Raw genomic sequence first — 16,170 nt, 5'->3', positions numbered from 1 at the left:
TAAGTACGTTGTCAATTTTTATACTTTGATGGCTACATAATATATCCACAAATGCAAATTTTATAAATCCCCACCTAGTTTTCTGCCTTTCTTTGCAGAAATTAAAAGCCTCTTGCATTCTTTAAGCCACATTAAGAACCTCAAAAGTGCCTCACTACTGTCTCCACACTCAGAACTCACTCCTTTATTTATTTATTTTCATATAGCTCTCTTATTTCTTTTGGGGTTTTTTTTGTTTAGTTTAGTTTTTAAAATATGATTCTATTCCTGCCTTTTATTTTGTTCTATGTCCTTTATGGATTTGTTTGACTGTTTGTTTTGTGTGATAGTTTTCCTGTATTAGTGTATTGTTTGTGTGTGTTATATATTTTAATAAATTTCAACAATAAAAAAACCTGCCTGATGGTCATTGTGCTGTGTAACCACTGACTCTGCATTTCATCTCATGGTCTTCTCATGAATGCAAATAATCTTGCTTTCAATTTGACAAGCTTTCATTAGTCATTTCTAGTTGACATTGTGGGCGTATCTGATGTGCTATTGTGTGTAGCTTTGTATTTTGTATTATGTGTCCTGTGTGTTTTTTGCTTTGTACTGTTTGTTATTGGGCTGTTATATGTTTTAATTGTGACCTGCCGAAGGGACTGCAGATGAAAATTAGCTATAAGCGGCAATCTCAGGGTATCATCAATTCAGTCTTTATTAAAGTAGTAAAATATCTCCTCGTCACAAGATGTCAATGGTAAAAGCAGGAAAATCCTATTGTGTCGTTTTTCTTTGGAGGAAAGTCTTGAAAAATGGCATCTTTCTAACGAGTTTACATCCAAGCAGCAAATCAAGTCAAAAGTCAAGGTTACTTTTATTGTCTCCCGTTGGAGAAAACTGAAAACTGTCCCTGTTGCTACACTCACTGCAGCTGCACCATCGCAGCTGCTGATAAAATTATAACCAATGGCAACACAAGTGGTGGGAATGTGACAAAACCCAACAGATGTGGTTCAAATAAACAGAGCCATTTGTATAATTATTCGCACTAACTTCTTATGCTGATTAAAATGACTGTTTTCTTTTACAGTTGAGCCCAGACTCTACTGACTCCATGTTGGTATGTGAGGTTTAATGGCAGGCGTTTTCTGTTATCTGCAGGTCTACTTCATGCACCCACAACATTCTTGTGGTCTCAAAATACCAAGAAACTCAGTAATCTAGGTCTTACAAACAAGTCTTGAAGAAGGAAAGTGTGAATCTGCAAATTTTCCTTGCTGATGTGTTTTGGCCAGAGGCACTGGAACACAACTCCTGCTGTGATATTTTTGAGTGTCACCTTTTTCTACAGTACTTTAAGAAGTACAATATCACATCAGTGTTTTATCATGTAAAACAGGCTTAAATATAAAGTTGTCCTGTCTAAAACTGCAGTGAGTTGAGTTACAGCACTACTTTTTGCTATTGTTTTCATAAGCATTTTGTATTTGTGAATTAAAACATTAAAAAATATACCCAAATACTCTACCAGTAGTTTCTGTAACATAGGTAACATAGTTCATTCAAGAAATGCACCATCAACAGAAAGTGTGCTTAGAGGCGATGAGGGGATGTACTGTGGGACATCACATATACTTTGGGACAAGTAGCTTAGAGTACAGTATGTACAAAAACAAAACCTAATCACCAAAACTATTCTTGAAAACACTGGTTACCATAAAAACACATTTTAATTCAACTGATATCACCAAAAAAGGTGTCTTTTCCAATGTTGCCTATAACACAGCTGCCCCTCGAAATAAATAAAGTTGTATTAAATGAACATCAACTTGTGTTCTTGTCAGTGTCAGTGGAGTATAGTTCATGTAGAACTATACTTATTGTGAATTGTTTGTGACAATTAACAATAGAGCAAACAGGTGGGGTGTTCAGACCAAAAACCCTTAATGTTCAACACACTTGGAGCATTTTATTTCATGTGAAATTTCCTGCTCAACCAGGTTATCAAATATCACATTTTAGGATTGTGCAACACTAGCTGTGTCGGTGAACCAAGTGATTAAAACAGAGGTTAAAAACAGTTCAGGATAGGCTGAAGAGCTCCTTTTGAGTCTTTTCATGTGCATCTTGTCATAACTTGGCTCCTACGCCATGACAAATATGGGAACGGACACAACGAATGGCAGTAAATTAAAGATATTTATTAGAATAAAGTAAACAACTGAAGAAATAACTACAAACATGGAGTGTGTCAGTCAGTAACATCAGTAATATAAGTGTGAATGTGTGAACAGTGATCTATGGGAGCATTTGGCCCAGGTGCTCTGAATCTGGCTGCCACACCCACATTCTTCCAGATACGTTTATGAACAAAAGAATTTAACAATAACTCATAACCACACCAGCAAAAATACCTTTAAGGTAGGTTAGGCAGGGGCCGTAACAATCTTTTAATATGAGCTGAAGGACCGAAACTCCTCTGCTTTTTTCAGCTTTCTGATCATCCTAAAGAAAGCCTTCAGTCTATTTAAACAGCTAAATTACACTTTATAATCCCTTCAGCATAACAAATATAGTTTATGTTTGGTTTAACATGAATAAAAATGTTGCAGCTTAAGCTTGTAGGTCACATCTAAAGCTAACTTCTCATTTTCATCCAAAGTGCACTTCCAGCCAGTGATGAAGGTTCAGATATCACTTCATGTGGAAGTCAAACCCAGCATAGCACAAGCTGTGGAGGAGCTCACTGCAACAGGAAAGCACAGTACTGTGTTGGGATCAGCCTGCTGCCTGGTTACCTGCAGACAACACATGCACTCTTGTTCCCGATGTTGGTCCCCCACCAAGAGCAATCCGGTGAGTCATGTACATCATGAGCAACAGACAACTGCACTCTGGTTGACAGTGACCAGGAGCCACAGAGGCATTTTTCCACGGGACGCCGGCCTCTTCCTCAGTCACACCTGCTAATGAGGAACAGTGCAGGTGCAGGATTCAAAGGTGGATGTTAGAGATGGAGACTGAGTGCAGTATAGATGGAGTTTGGCAGGAACCCATTTCAGGATAATGAATATCACAGGTAGTTGGAATAAAATAGGATTAATTGTGAAACTGGGCAAATAAATCATCACACAACAGCTACGCAGAGGCTAAAGCATGACAAAGCAAGACAAATCAAACATATTAACCTTACTGAGAAAACACTTCACTGAATGATTAAGAAAACCTTTGCTGAAGTTACAGGCTAATTAACCACATGTGTTGCACATGTCATTTCACTGTTAATTAGATTATTGTCATTTAAAGGCCTTGGAACCAAAAAAAAACACACACACACAGAAGATCAATAAGAACTCTGCCAGTTCTGAAACATTGGTATGTTTGGTATGACTGCAATAATAAACTAATAATACGTTAGTTGCACAGACATGTTAAGACAAAATGTTTTAATCAAATGTTAAGTTTTAATGTCATCACCTAGATCTATGCAATCTGGATGAACACACTTAAGATCAACACACTTAAAAATCCAAAACAAGACAGACCTCTTTTTAATATGCTAAAAACTACTTTTCTATTTTCTTCAGTAAATTCCTTGGCAGGTATTTCTGGAGTCTATTGCCTCACTCAGAAACATTTTCAAGATATCAGAATCTGTGTCATGTTTTAAAACACCAGTAGTCAAGTCAATTTTATTTGTATAGCACATTTCATACACAATGGCAGTCCAAGGTGCTTCACATCAGCATAAAAGCAATTGATCAACATGTTAAAACCGTTTTAAAGCAAAGTTTAAAAATACAGATATGAAACACCAAATAATGTGCACACACACACACACACACACACACACACACACACACACACACACACACACACACACACACACACACACACACACACACACACTCATTCACTCACACAAAAAATAATAATAATAAAAAGAAAAAAGAAAAACGATAAAAACTTGAAAAACACTCAGGTAAGAAATTGACTCGTCTTAAGCCTGAGAAAACAGAAAGGTTTTAAGTTTTCTTTTAAACGTGGGAACAGTGGTGACTGATCTCAGGCTCATCTGGTAGTTTGCTCCAGAGAGCAGGACCAAAATAACTAAAAGCTCCCTCTGAAGACCTGGATCTTATTCTGGGTCACAGTTAGACAACAGCTACCAGTTGACCTGAGGGGTCTGGTTGGACTGCAGTCAATGAGCAGGTCAGTAATATACTGGGGACCCAAACCATTGAGTGCTTTATAGACATTTGGCAGAATTTTAAAGTTGATTCTGTGCTGTACTGGGAGCCAGTGAAGAGATTTAAGAAACGGTGTAATATGTTCGTATTTGTGTGTTTGTGTAAGCTGCTGTGTTCTGAATGAGCTGCAGCCTTGAGACTGTCTGTTATGGTCGTCCAGCCTAAAGAGCATTACAGTAGTCCAGTCTGCTAGAGATGAATGCATGGACCAGTTTTTCAGAATCTGCTTGAACCCTCTAACTTTGGATATATTCTTTCAGTGATCGAAAACTGTTCTAGTTATGATATTGACATGACTTTCAGCATCAGCAATGACTGCAAGGCTCCTGACCTGCTCACTATATTTTAGAGACAGTGAATCTAAATGTGAATATATTTTCTGTCTCTGTTTTTGAGGGCCTACTACAAGTATTCCATCTTATTATTATTCAACTGTAGAAAAAATTGTGGATATTCAGTCATTGATATTGTCAATACAATTCAACAACTTGTTTATGGGACTTAGATCATCGGAGGACAGAGTCTCTGATGAATTAAACTGTGACTGCATTCAGACTTCAGACGTCATCACATTATTGAATGTGTGACAAAATAATCTTATCTCAAAGGTCCATTTACCTTATTTTGTCACACATACTGTTCCAGAAGTCAGTAATGAACTTCTATCAAATCGCAAAACCGGATTACCAACCAGGCAAAATGGGAAACTCTCCTGCAGGCCTTGATTATACTACACATACTATATAGACTCACCGAGAACTTTATTAGGAACACCTAAGCAATCTAATGCAATCCAATACAACAGCTCTGCCATAAACGAAGCTTATGCAATTTCACTTTTTGTTGACATAGTTCTACTTTATGCTTATCATTATATTATTATATCGAAAAGTGTTCCTAATATTTTGTACACCTAATTAACATGTATGATGGGGGCAAAATATTATGAACACTTTTCAGTATAAAATACTCCAGTACATCACCACCACCCACTATGACCTCAATAATAAAGAATAAAGTAGAATCATCACCTTTCTGACAATGTCAACAAAAACTGAGAATGTATAAGCTTCATAATATGGCAGAGCTGTACATTTGGATTGTGTTATATTGCATAGGTGTTCCCAATAAAGTGCTCTGTGAGTGTATTGCTAAAAAGTCCAATAACTTTGATTAATAATTAATAATATATAATTACATCTTCATAATAATTATTATTATCATTAATAAATGTTGTTTTGTAGTTTAACTTGTTGTTGTGTTATTGTGAGTATTATTAGCACCGGTGCTCTAATTACCAGTAATACCTTAAATGCCCTAAGTGTACCTGGGACTTAGTACACTTTCGTAAACTGTTACATAATGCTCCATACAGGTACAAGTCTCCTCCTTGCTGTTTACGCCTGTGCTGTCACATGAATGACTCTGTTTCCCAGAAGCCCACTTGGCGCATGCGCAGAATGCGTTGCCTGACAGTGGTAAACAGACGTCAGAAGGGAGTCTTCGCCTCGAGTAAAAACAAAAACAAAACAAAACAAGTCAAAAAGACACTGAAGGAGTGAATATTTGGACAACCACAACGACAGGAAGTTTTACCGAACTAACCGCTGATTAAAAACGGCTACTTGAGGGGAGTTAACGGAGGCTTTTCACGGACTTTTCCACGGATTGTAAACTCTGGAGTAGCAGGGAGCTTAACCCAGCTAACGTTACGGTGGCTATCGTGCTGTTTTCAAAGTGCGGCGAGTGGGAGCCGACATACCTCTGAGACGACTCAACTTCACCAAACACTCGGGAATTCGCTTTGTAGTGTGTTTACCGAGACCGCGGATCTTCGCCCCGCGGAGCTGCGGGCCCCGGTCGAGGAGGGTTTTATAGCCGCCTCTTCGAGCATCGTGTGCCGCGGCAGGAGAGGAGAAACATGGCAGATGGTGACATGCGCCCGGCCGCAATGTGGCGGATCGTGCAGACCTGAAGCACGGACTTTTCTTACGCACATCTCCTCACTTTAAAAAAAATCAATTTAAACACTATTATACAGTTACGTTTTTTTCAGACTATACCTCCTTTTTCCCTTCGCTTGAAATCTCTTTGGTCGGACAGTTACAGCGGATCAAAATAGAGGCCAAAGACTCATTAACTTACTGTTTTTACACTTTTCTGGCAGTTGGAGAACAAAACCGTTGCTCGGATAATCAGCCGTTGCACGTTTTTACACTTGACTTTGCTTCACTGGACTGATCTGTGACTGTTTTGGGGGGAATTTTATTTTTAAAAAAAGTTTGTGTCGAGGTTTTTTGGCTTGTGGCGAGCCCAGACATCACGTTGTTTACAAGTGGAGGCTCTCCTCAGAAGCTCCTTTGTAACAGCTAATCCCTGTTTGTTGCCTTCATAGCTTTACAGTAAATATCCTCGGGTTGAATTTAAAAAAAAAAAAAAGAAAAAAAGATGTATGATTTGACAAATTTGGTACAAAAAACCCCATAATTGATTAATTTTATTCTTAAATTATTGTCTACTTTTTCCAGACAGTTTAAACTACACTTTTTTGACATTTACCCTTTTGACATATATATATATATGTATATATATATAAATTAAGTGTTTATTAACAGGAATGGCATTATCTTATATCCATATACATTTAGGATTTTGTTATTCATTCTCAGTTGAGCCAAAACTTCTGTAGATCCAGATGTTTTGGTGCTCTTTGCCACTCTGCCACTTTTGTTTTTATTTCATTCAAACAAAGGGACTGTCATCCCAGCCCTCCTTCATGCTATATAAATCGGAAGGTTTATGATAGTTACTATTAAGGAGATTATTTGGGTTCCCTAATCTCCAATCTGAGGATTAACCGAAGCTATTGGTGTGTCCAGATTATTACGTCTCTTTTCTCGGCCCCACTGTTTACACCCCCGCAGTGGGTGAAGCATATTGTTTTTGTGTCGGGAGAGTCTTTGAACGCATCACTCGCTCGATATTAATTAACTGTTTTTTTTAAAGGTAAATGTTTTAAGTGGTTCAGATATTTGCGGTTGAGTGGAAGTTCAAGAGGATCGCCATGGAGGAGTCCTCGGTGCCCCCAATTGACCCAGATTTCGAGCCGCAGAGCAGACCCCGGTCCTGCACGTGGCCGCTCCCTAGACCCGACATCTCGGCTGTCAAACCGGAGGGGGCGGACGGCACCGAATCCGCGGCCGGGACCCCGCCCGCCGACGAGGACAAGCCCGAGCCGCAGCAAATCACGTCCGAGCCCGAGAAGGCGGCGGCGGCGGCCGAGGGCGGGGTCGTGGCCGGCGTGGGCGGAGCCGGAGCGACACCCCGCAAGGGATCATCTCGACGCAACGCGTGGGGGAACCAGAGCTACGCGGATCTGATTAGCCAGGCCATCGAGAACTCACCTGAGAAGAGGCTGACTCTGGCGCAGATCTATGAGTGGATGGTGAAGACAGTGCCGTACTTCAGAGACAAAGGGGACAGCAACAGCTCAGCTGGTTGGAAGGTAAATACAGGTGGACTCTCATGATGGGAGTGGCATCAAAGTGCTGGAAGTGCTAGAAAGTCATAGTTTTGTATGATTTACCATACGTTACATCATAGAAGCACTGGTTTGTCAATGACTATCCGACTTAGGTTGAACAATATGAGGGAAAAAAGAAAATGTGACCTGTTATTTAAGTATGTCATTAAGTATCATTTTTTAGGTGTAAAAAATCACTTCCTATAAAAATTAGCTCAGTGTTTTTTATATGGGACTGCATGATGATAAGAAGTCAAACTTTTTCAGCAGACAGTCATTTATATGCTGGAATAAATCTGACCTGGTAAAAGTTTTGTTAATATTAGTTGGGGACCAGTAACAAAAGTTTAAACCACAATATTCTCTCACATTTCCAGAAAATACAAATTCATTTACCAATAAAGAGTAGCTGTGATTCATTTACAAGTGAAACAATGTTTAAATGAAGCCAAATCTTAATCTACAGATCTACATTTTTCATAAATACCTTTTTTCTCTCTCTCTCCGTTTTCAGAATTCAATCCGCCACAACCTATCACTCCACAACAAGTTCTTGAGGGTACACAATGAATCAACAGGCAAGAGCTCCTGGTGGATGCTCAACCCGGAGGGAGGAAAAACCGGGAAAGCTCCTCGCCGCCGGGCCGCCTCCATGGACAACAGCAGCAAGCTGCTGAAGAGCCGCATGAGGGCCAAGCAGACCAAGAAGCAGGCGGGGGCAGCAGGCCTCGGGGGTGCCGGCGGGGCGCTGCAGGGTGACGGCAGCACGGGTTCAGCTGGTGCAGACAGCCCTAATTCGTCTCAGCAGTTTCCCAAGTGGGGGGTCAACAGCAGCAGCCCCTCGTCCCGCGGCAGTCTGGACGACACCGACATGTGGACTACCTTCCGCCCACGCACAAGCTCTAATGCCAGCACCCTGAGCGGACGTCTGTCCCCCATCGCTCCGGGTCAGGAGGACGACGACAACCTGCCTGAGGACGGGCTGCTGGGAAGATACACTGCCAGCAGCTTAACCCCAACCCTCACCGAGACCCTCATGGAGGAGCTGGATCTGATCGACGGCCTGACTCTGATGACCGGGCAGCAGGGAGGGGCCAGTCCCAGCACAGCCCCGCCAGCACCTCCAACCCCACTGCCCTCTGCCTCCACCCTGCTGCCTCGTGGCTCCAGCTTCTCCTCCTTCCATCAGCTGCAACCCTCCAGCCTCCCGCAGCCCCCCACTCACACCGGGACCCAGGCCTCTGTCTCGCAGTGCGGACCCAGCAGCAAAGAGCCGTCGACTTTCAGCAACTCCCTCTTCAACCCCATGTCCAGCTCCGGCTCTCGTGGGAGCAGCCACTACAGCACCCACGTGCCTTCCAGCCTGGAGGCGCTGCTCACCTCCGACTCCCCTCCCCCGAGTGATGTCATGATGACCCAGGTGGATCCTCTCATGCCCAGTCCCGGAGGGGTGGGCTTGATGGGCCTGGGCTCATCCGTGGTGGGCGTGAGGTCCAAACCTAATCAGCTGCTGATGGGTAAAGGCCTCGAGCCAAACGCGGTGGCACCGATGGCGCTGCAGGCTCAGATGCAGCCGCAGCAGCACCACCTTCACCACCAGCAGCACCAGCAGCCTCAGCAGCCGCAACAACAGCAACACCAGCAACACCAGCAACACCAGCATCACTCTCAGATGGGGTTGGGGATGATCCTCTCAGGTATGTCTCAGGACCCGTCACAGCTCTCTGCTCTCAAAGCCCAGCATGCCACAGTGCCGGCCGTGGGCCCCCACCACGGAGTCGCCTCCGCCAATCCCGGCGCGAGCCTGCAGGGGATGGCTCAGTTCGGCGCTCCGTCCTGTTTCCAGACCGGTCAGGACCGCCTGCCCACAGACTTGGACATTGACATGTTCACTGAAAACCTGGATTGTGACGTGGACTACATCATCAACAGTGACCTCATGGACGGAGATGGCATTGATTTCAACTTTGACCCCATACTGCCTGGAGGCCAAGGCTACGCCGGCCCGGCCACCACACAGGGCTCCGCTCACAACTGGGTGCCGAGCTAATTTCTCAGCTGACCGCACAGAGTTAGCCAGGTACACCGATCGCTCTCAGCGTCTTTCATCACAAAAATCGCTCAAATTATTAATTAAATTAATTTATTTAATGATCCTTTTTTATCATCTTGTCTTGCAGGAACTGATCTCCAATCAAGATAACCTCACAAAACCACAACATGACCGGTGCATTTCTCCTCCCTGCTGGCTGAACGTACTATTTTCAAATCCAATGTTTCTCTTGGAACTTTAAAGACAGAACCAGACCTCACTCATGTCATGTGCCAAGACATGCAGAGGAGACAGGGAGGAGATTCAGGCTACTATGCACACATTTTTCATTTTCACACATTTTGTTTTTTTGTAACACTTGCAACATTTTGGCTGCTAGCCTTTTTTTTTTTTCTTTTAATCCGAACTGATGATTTTTTTAAAGATGTGTGACATAATGTTTTAGAGTGAAAAGACAAATCAGCAACTCCCCTCCGCCGGGAGTTCACATTGTAATGATGTTACACCAGAATAGCTTTATGGTGGATACGGTACCCGTGATCTCGATGGCTTTGGGATTGAAGACTCGATGGAGAAATGGCCAGTTTTTTCCATCGTCGCTCGTCTCGCGTGAACTGCCGGACCAAATGCTGTCGGATCATCAGGATGAGGCGCAAAGAGAACAAGTTTGAGACTTGTGAACAGGTGGAAGGTAAAAGACTGGACGACTCGAGGTGTAAAACGTTTGATTTCACAGCGATGGCTACACATCTTTGTGACTGCGATCGATCGATCACATGTACGATTGAATTTTTCTCTCTCGCTCGAGAGAGAAGGTAAAAGATATAAGATGCATATTTTTTCTCCAATGAAATTTGGTGATTCGACAGGAAGTGGGTATGTATTTGCAGTTTGGCATTTTTTTGACTTCAATCCAGTGTGTTAAAGTGATAGGTAGATGTCAGTTAGAGGGTGTTTTTTTTTCTTTTTTTTCTTTTTTTAATCCCTGATGTGCAGTTAAACTAACAAAATGAAGAAATGTGATTTTTGAATTTATACACGGGGCATTCAAGGGTAAATTTATTTGCCAACAAGTGATTGGTTGGCCAAGTATTATTTTGTCTTAGACAGCAGTACACATCCACTGTCGAATGGTCTACCTGATTTTTTTTTTTCTTCATTGAACCTGTGCATTTTCAAAGCACTTAGGTTTCCTGCTACACAGGGACCCCAAACTAGGAGAATACATCCACATGAGGTTATACCATTTCATTTAAAAGAGAGTTTAAGATCCTGTTAACATGTAATGCACACGTTGCACATGTATGTAAACAACACGCTATGCAGAATTATCAGGAGAACGAGATGAAATCTTGAAGGAAATTTGAGAATCACTTCTTGAAGGTTTTGCTATTTAACATTTTCCTGATATTTTGTCGGGGACGGGGTTGGTCGAGGGATGTCAGAATATCCTCTCACACTTTATAATTATTCAGTACTAACTTGAAAGAAATTAATTCACTGTGTGAGAAGTACAAAAAAAGAATATATTTGATCATAGTTTTAATATACAATTTAGATGGAGGTAATAAATGAGATATTAATACATATGGATATATTACTAATGACAAGTGATTTTTTTTTACATTGGAGGAAGCATTTTCAGATAATTTTTAACGGTAATTTTCTATACGTTTATTTTTGTAAAGGATGAGATGCATGTAGATTTTTTTACATAACCAAAGGAACACTAATATTTGCATTTGCATGGCATTTAGGGAGCGCTTGGGCCTGACACAGTATCTCAGTGTACATAAGCTTTGCAAAAGATGCCTGTAACATGAAATCTGACTGTCAAAGACAATTGAGGCAAAGTGCATCAATACTTGACCATTGTAACTAAAATTCCCAGTGATCTGCCTCATAAGGTTTTTATTTTCTTTTGGCTTTTCTGCATTAAAGGACCAGTATGTAAGATTTAGTGGCATCTAGTGGTGAGGCTGCAGATTGCAACAAACTGAATGCCGTCTCCCTCCCCTTCCCAACGTGTAGGAGAACCTACGGTGGCCATGAAAAACGTGAAAGGCCCTCTCTAGAGATTGATTTGTCCACTGTAGGCTACTGTAGACACATGGCGGGTTTTGTGGAAGAGGATCTGCTCCCTCTGTAGATTAAGCCTCCAGGAACAGTGCCGGGCTTTGAAGCCAACTTGACATAGTGGCCAAACTGCGTAAATTACGTCACATGATGCTTTTGGACCCAAAAAGACTTTTTCCCAGAGACTTACATTGTGAAAAAGACGTCTATAAATCAGCGGATACATATTTTTGACTTGTTTCACTATCAGAATTTGATCTATTTGGTCTGATAACATTAGGGAAGTTTAGAAGAGCTGCACGATTCAAATGTTTAACCCCGTTCAGGTTAGCGGAGGGCTAAACCGGGAGTAGACAGCTCAGATGCAGAAAAAGTTGAACTTTTTTGGCTTCGTGCACCACTGAGTAACTTCGATAGGAAAGAACGGAGCCCTGCCTCCGATGCTGTATCCAGTTCTCTGTATACATCCATGATGTAGATATAAAGGCTCATTCTAAGGTAACGAAAACACAACGATTCTTATTTTCAGGTGATTAGACACTGATTAAAACATACTCATGAATATTATGTTCCGTTCTGTTAGATGCCACTAAATTCTACACACTGCACCTCTAATTGTAAATCGAAGTTTTATTTTTAAAGAAAAATCTGCGCTGAAACGTGGCACAGTAAAAGATGACCTTTATCGTTCCACTTTTCAACCTGCCGCCGAATTCTCATCTCAAAACGAGACTAATACAACCGTTACCTCTCAGGGTCGCTCGGAAGAATAACAGCAGGAAAACAAGTCTGCACGGACGTAATCAGATCACGTGACAATAGCAAAAAGAAATATTTATTTTACATATTTTCTGTTGCGACAGACTGGAAACCAACACATCTTGTTTTGTTCTCCTGGAGACGTTTCTGTCTTAAATAAAAGAGTTGATCTCAAATTTGAATTCCCTTTTAGAGAAATGTATTGTAGCCACGTATATCAGTACTAGTACCAGTACTCCCTTGGGGTTTTTTATTTTTGTTTTTTTTATTTTTTGGACTGCCAATATTTAAAACACTATAGCATGATGTTACTCTGTAGCAAGACAAACTTTATTTTGTCATATCCCCACCCCCCGCCCCTCTCTTATGTGTTTTGTGTTTGTATTTAATGACTTGTTCATAACCGCTGAGGGTCGTGTACGTCAACGTTTTGTGATCAGAAATCACATCCCTGCAGTTCAACTCTTTAATACTCATCATTTCACTGTAGTTATGTGAATACGTTAGCCTCTGATTTGTGTAAAGCACTCTTTATTTTTTCCACAAGTGTTTTTTTTTTTTATTTTTTAATGGTGCTAGATGTCATTTATGACGTATTTCGGAGAGTACGCCATGACTCAATGGGTGCATATCAGGGCCTTTTTGAATTTTCTGTATACAACACAAGGATCTTGATTTGGTGCGACGGCAGACATTCGCACACAATCAGTCCTTTCCCCCCTCTTTGTTTTTATGTTGTTTTTTAAAATAAATATGTATAATAATCCCCCAACCTGGTCACTTAATTTGATCTGGAAACAAAAGACCAGCTTGTTAAAACTGCATGAAAAAATGTTTGTTTCTTATAATATGAAATCATAATTACTTTAGAAAGTTGTATATGCAACAAACTTCCCCCTCCAGTGTTCTTACTAACGTCCAGATGTTATTAACAGTTGACAGGAAAGTCTGCAGCGTGTTAAAGAAGCGGTGGATGGTTTGTGAGAAAGTGCTGCACCGTGTCTCTAGTTTACTGTTGCCTCCTTTTAAAAAAGAAAAAAAAAGGCAGGTGTGGTGTTATTACTTCCCTTGTTTCTCCCCTCTATGTAATTACAATTATCTACATATTTTTTCTTCAGTTTCCTTTAAGTAGCAGTTAGTCCCTCTATGTTCATTTTTGAAATTGCCCCCATTTGATACAGTATTTTAGTATTCGGCAAGGTTTTTTTTTTTTTTACTTCATTTTTTCCATAGGGGTGGGTGGGGTTTACAGGGAATAATGAGTTGTGCATAAGCCAATTATGTTTTATGATTTTTGATTAATGTTGATAGTTTTTCTTTCTTCTTCTCCCCCAAAAACCTCTCCTCAGTCTTTTTCTTTCTTTACACATTGTAAAGTCAGCCAGAGATGACAAACAGTTCTGAACAGCAGAAATAAATACAATAAACTGTTTAACCCACTTTGTCTGATTCATTGGTGAAGTGGTAACTGACTTTTGATGCTTCAAACATGCAGCAAGTGTCTGTGGAGACAGACTGAGGTCAGTTGTGCAGGTTTGCCACTGGGGGGCGCTGCTGTCCAGGAAAACCAGTACAACAGACACTAGCCTAAACTGTGGATCTCTCAACATGACATGTTTTCTCACTCAAACCTCAAACACCAACAAAATTCTGTGTATTTACAGTTTACATACTACTATTATACTATTTATTGTTTTATACTATTTACAGTTTATATACTATTGTAACAACTGCTAAAGACACATTTCAACACATGAAACATGCCTGGAAGAATAATTTGTGTCGAATATGGTTTTCCCACAAAAAAGTTTGGGTTGGTGTTAGGGTTAGGTGTTTCCTGCTTTACTGTAAAGTTCAACTCTCAGTGTTTGTGCCCTGGAGGTTTCATGTTTCCACATCACACTTGTGTAAGTTGAATACTGGACCACGATTGGGCCCAAACTAACTGTGATGTCATAAGTCCTGCTTGTAGGTGCTCACCTTAAACCCAGATTTAAGGTGAGCAGAGAAACTTGTGAAAAACAACCTCTGCACGTACATCTTTCTGCACAGTGAAGGTCAAACATCCAAGTAAGATAAGAAGAGGAAAAACACAATTTTGAGTGGGGGCAGACTTGAAACTTCAGTTCAGAACTAACAAAAAACAAAATTACTGTAAATTGTTCTGCAATTTGCTTTATTGTGCTACATCTACACAAATTTGAAAATAAAAACCACAAACTGGGCCATAAAGCAGTGACTTCACTGGCACTTCTGAATATCTAAATCAAAAGGTGCCGTTGTTTTTATTGTGATGTAATCAGTGAAATATATTCTAATGCTGACAGTTGTTTTTGTCTTTTCAGGTCATTGTGTTACAAGTGACAAAGTGCTTTTCTTGTCAGGAGTGATCTGGTATCAGAGTCCATCCTGATATGAAGTGTTTTGGTTGCATTAGTGCATTTCGATATGAGATTAACGATTGTGTTGAGCTTCACGTTGGTAAAAAGGAAATGTGTGAAAGACGTTTGAAAAAGTGAACTTGGTAATGACAAATGTGTGTGTAAAAAAAAAAACCTGTAAATGACAAATATAGTATCTACATACAGCACATATGACGGTACTTTGACCAAACAATCTTGAAGTCCACTCACTGACTTTTCCTAGAGCTTTCAACCACATCTCATGGTCTTCCTGGATAGTTTGCTCAAGTCCATCAACTAAAAAAACACTGTGATGAGGTTGAAAATTATATAAGGATCTCTAAGGACCACGTCAATTTTAGGTTAATTATTAATTTTTAAGTTTTATAAACTGCCGACCACAAGGTTGTTTGTTTTCATTGATTCTTCTTCCCTCCCTGACAGCTGCTGGTTTTCATCAATTTCGGCTTGTTTAGATCATTATAATCACCTAGAAAGTGGAGACAAGACTGAGGCAGGTGCACCTTCAAATGAATCTACAATTGAAACTTTTCCTTATCTGAACAGACGGTCTAAGGATAGATGATGTGCAGACTGTGAAGCTCTGTAAAGGCAAATTTATGATTATCTTATTCAATCAAATGTGTAAGTGGTACAAAATAAGCCTAAAAATTGAGTGACTGCTTTGTAAAAACGGACAAAATCACTCATCTGATCCTTTAAGAGATGCTGGAGGAAATGACAGTAAAACAGAAAACAGGAGACAGGAGTTATTTTCATAGAGCATCTTTATAGAAAACATTTCTTCACATTTTCAAAAACTTTTTTTTGTCTTTTCACTTGTTCTCTCTTTTTTTTTTTTTTAGGTTAGTTTATTTATTTACTTTTTTAGGTAAATGTCCATTTTTGTTTTTTGTTTTTGTTTTTTTTAAATCTGCTAAAGTCGAACGATTTTAACATCCATCTGTGTCAAAGGCTCTTTTGCTGAGATGCTGGGGCTTGTAGAAGGTGTGTGATAGAAAACACGGGCCATTCACAGCTGTAATGTTCATCAAAAACGGTGCTGACCGTCACCCAGAAAAAAACCCACCCCCCCCATACATGCGGGAAAAGTTCAGTTTA

The 16,170-nt window shown here is 40.6% G+C and overlaps 1 protein-coding gene across 1 annotated transcript; it reads left to right on the top strand.

The window, feature by feature from the left end:
* Nucleotides 1-6,845: 6,845 nt before the first annotated feature.
* Nucleotides 6,846-14,085, top strand: foxo4 (forkhead box O4). Its single transcript, XM_044363831.1, has 3 exons — nt 6,846-7,740; nt 8,273-9,838; nt 9,939-14,085. The coding sequence occupies exons 1-2, from the start codon at nt 7,300-7,302 to the stop codon at nt 9,806-9,808; spliced, it is 1,977 nt and encodes a 658-aa protein (XP_044219766.1). The 5' UTR covers nt 6,846-7,299; the 3' UTR covers nt 9,809-9,838; nt 9,939-14,085.
* The last annotated feature ends 2,085 nt before the right edge of the window (nt 14,086-16,170 follow it).

This window comes from Thunnus albacares, chromosome 10, assembly GCF_914725855.1.
Source record: "Thunnus albacares chromosome 10, fThuAlb1.1, whole genome shotgun sequence".
Classification (NCBI taxonomy): domain Eukaryota; kingdom Metazoa; phylum Chordata; class Actinopteri; order Scombriformes; family Scombridae; genus Thunnus; species Thunnus albacares.
The sequence above is the reverse complement of the archived record's forward strand: the minus strand, read 5'-3'. Positions and strand labels throughout refer to the sequence as shown.

Coding starts and splice junctions, on each gene's coding strand:
- foxo4 (XM_044363831.1), top strand. CDS start 7,300: ATGGAGGAGTCCTCGGTGCCCCCAATTGACCCAGATTTCGAGCCGCAG. Junction 7,741..8,272: donor ACAGCTCAGCTGGTTGGAAG/GTAAATACAGGT, acceptor CTCCGTTTTCAG/AATTCAATCCGCCACAACCT.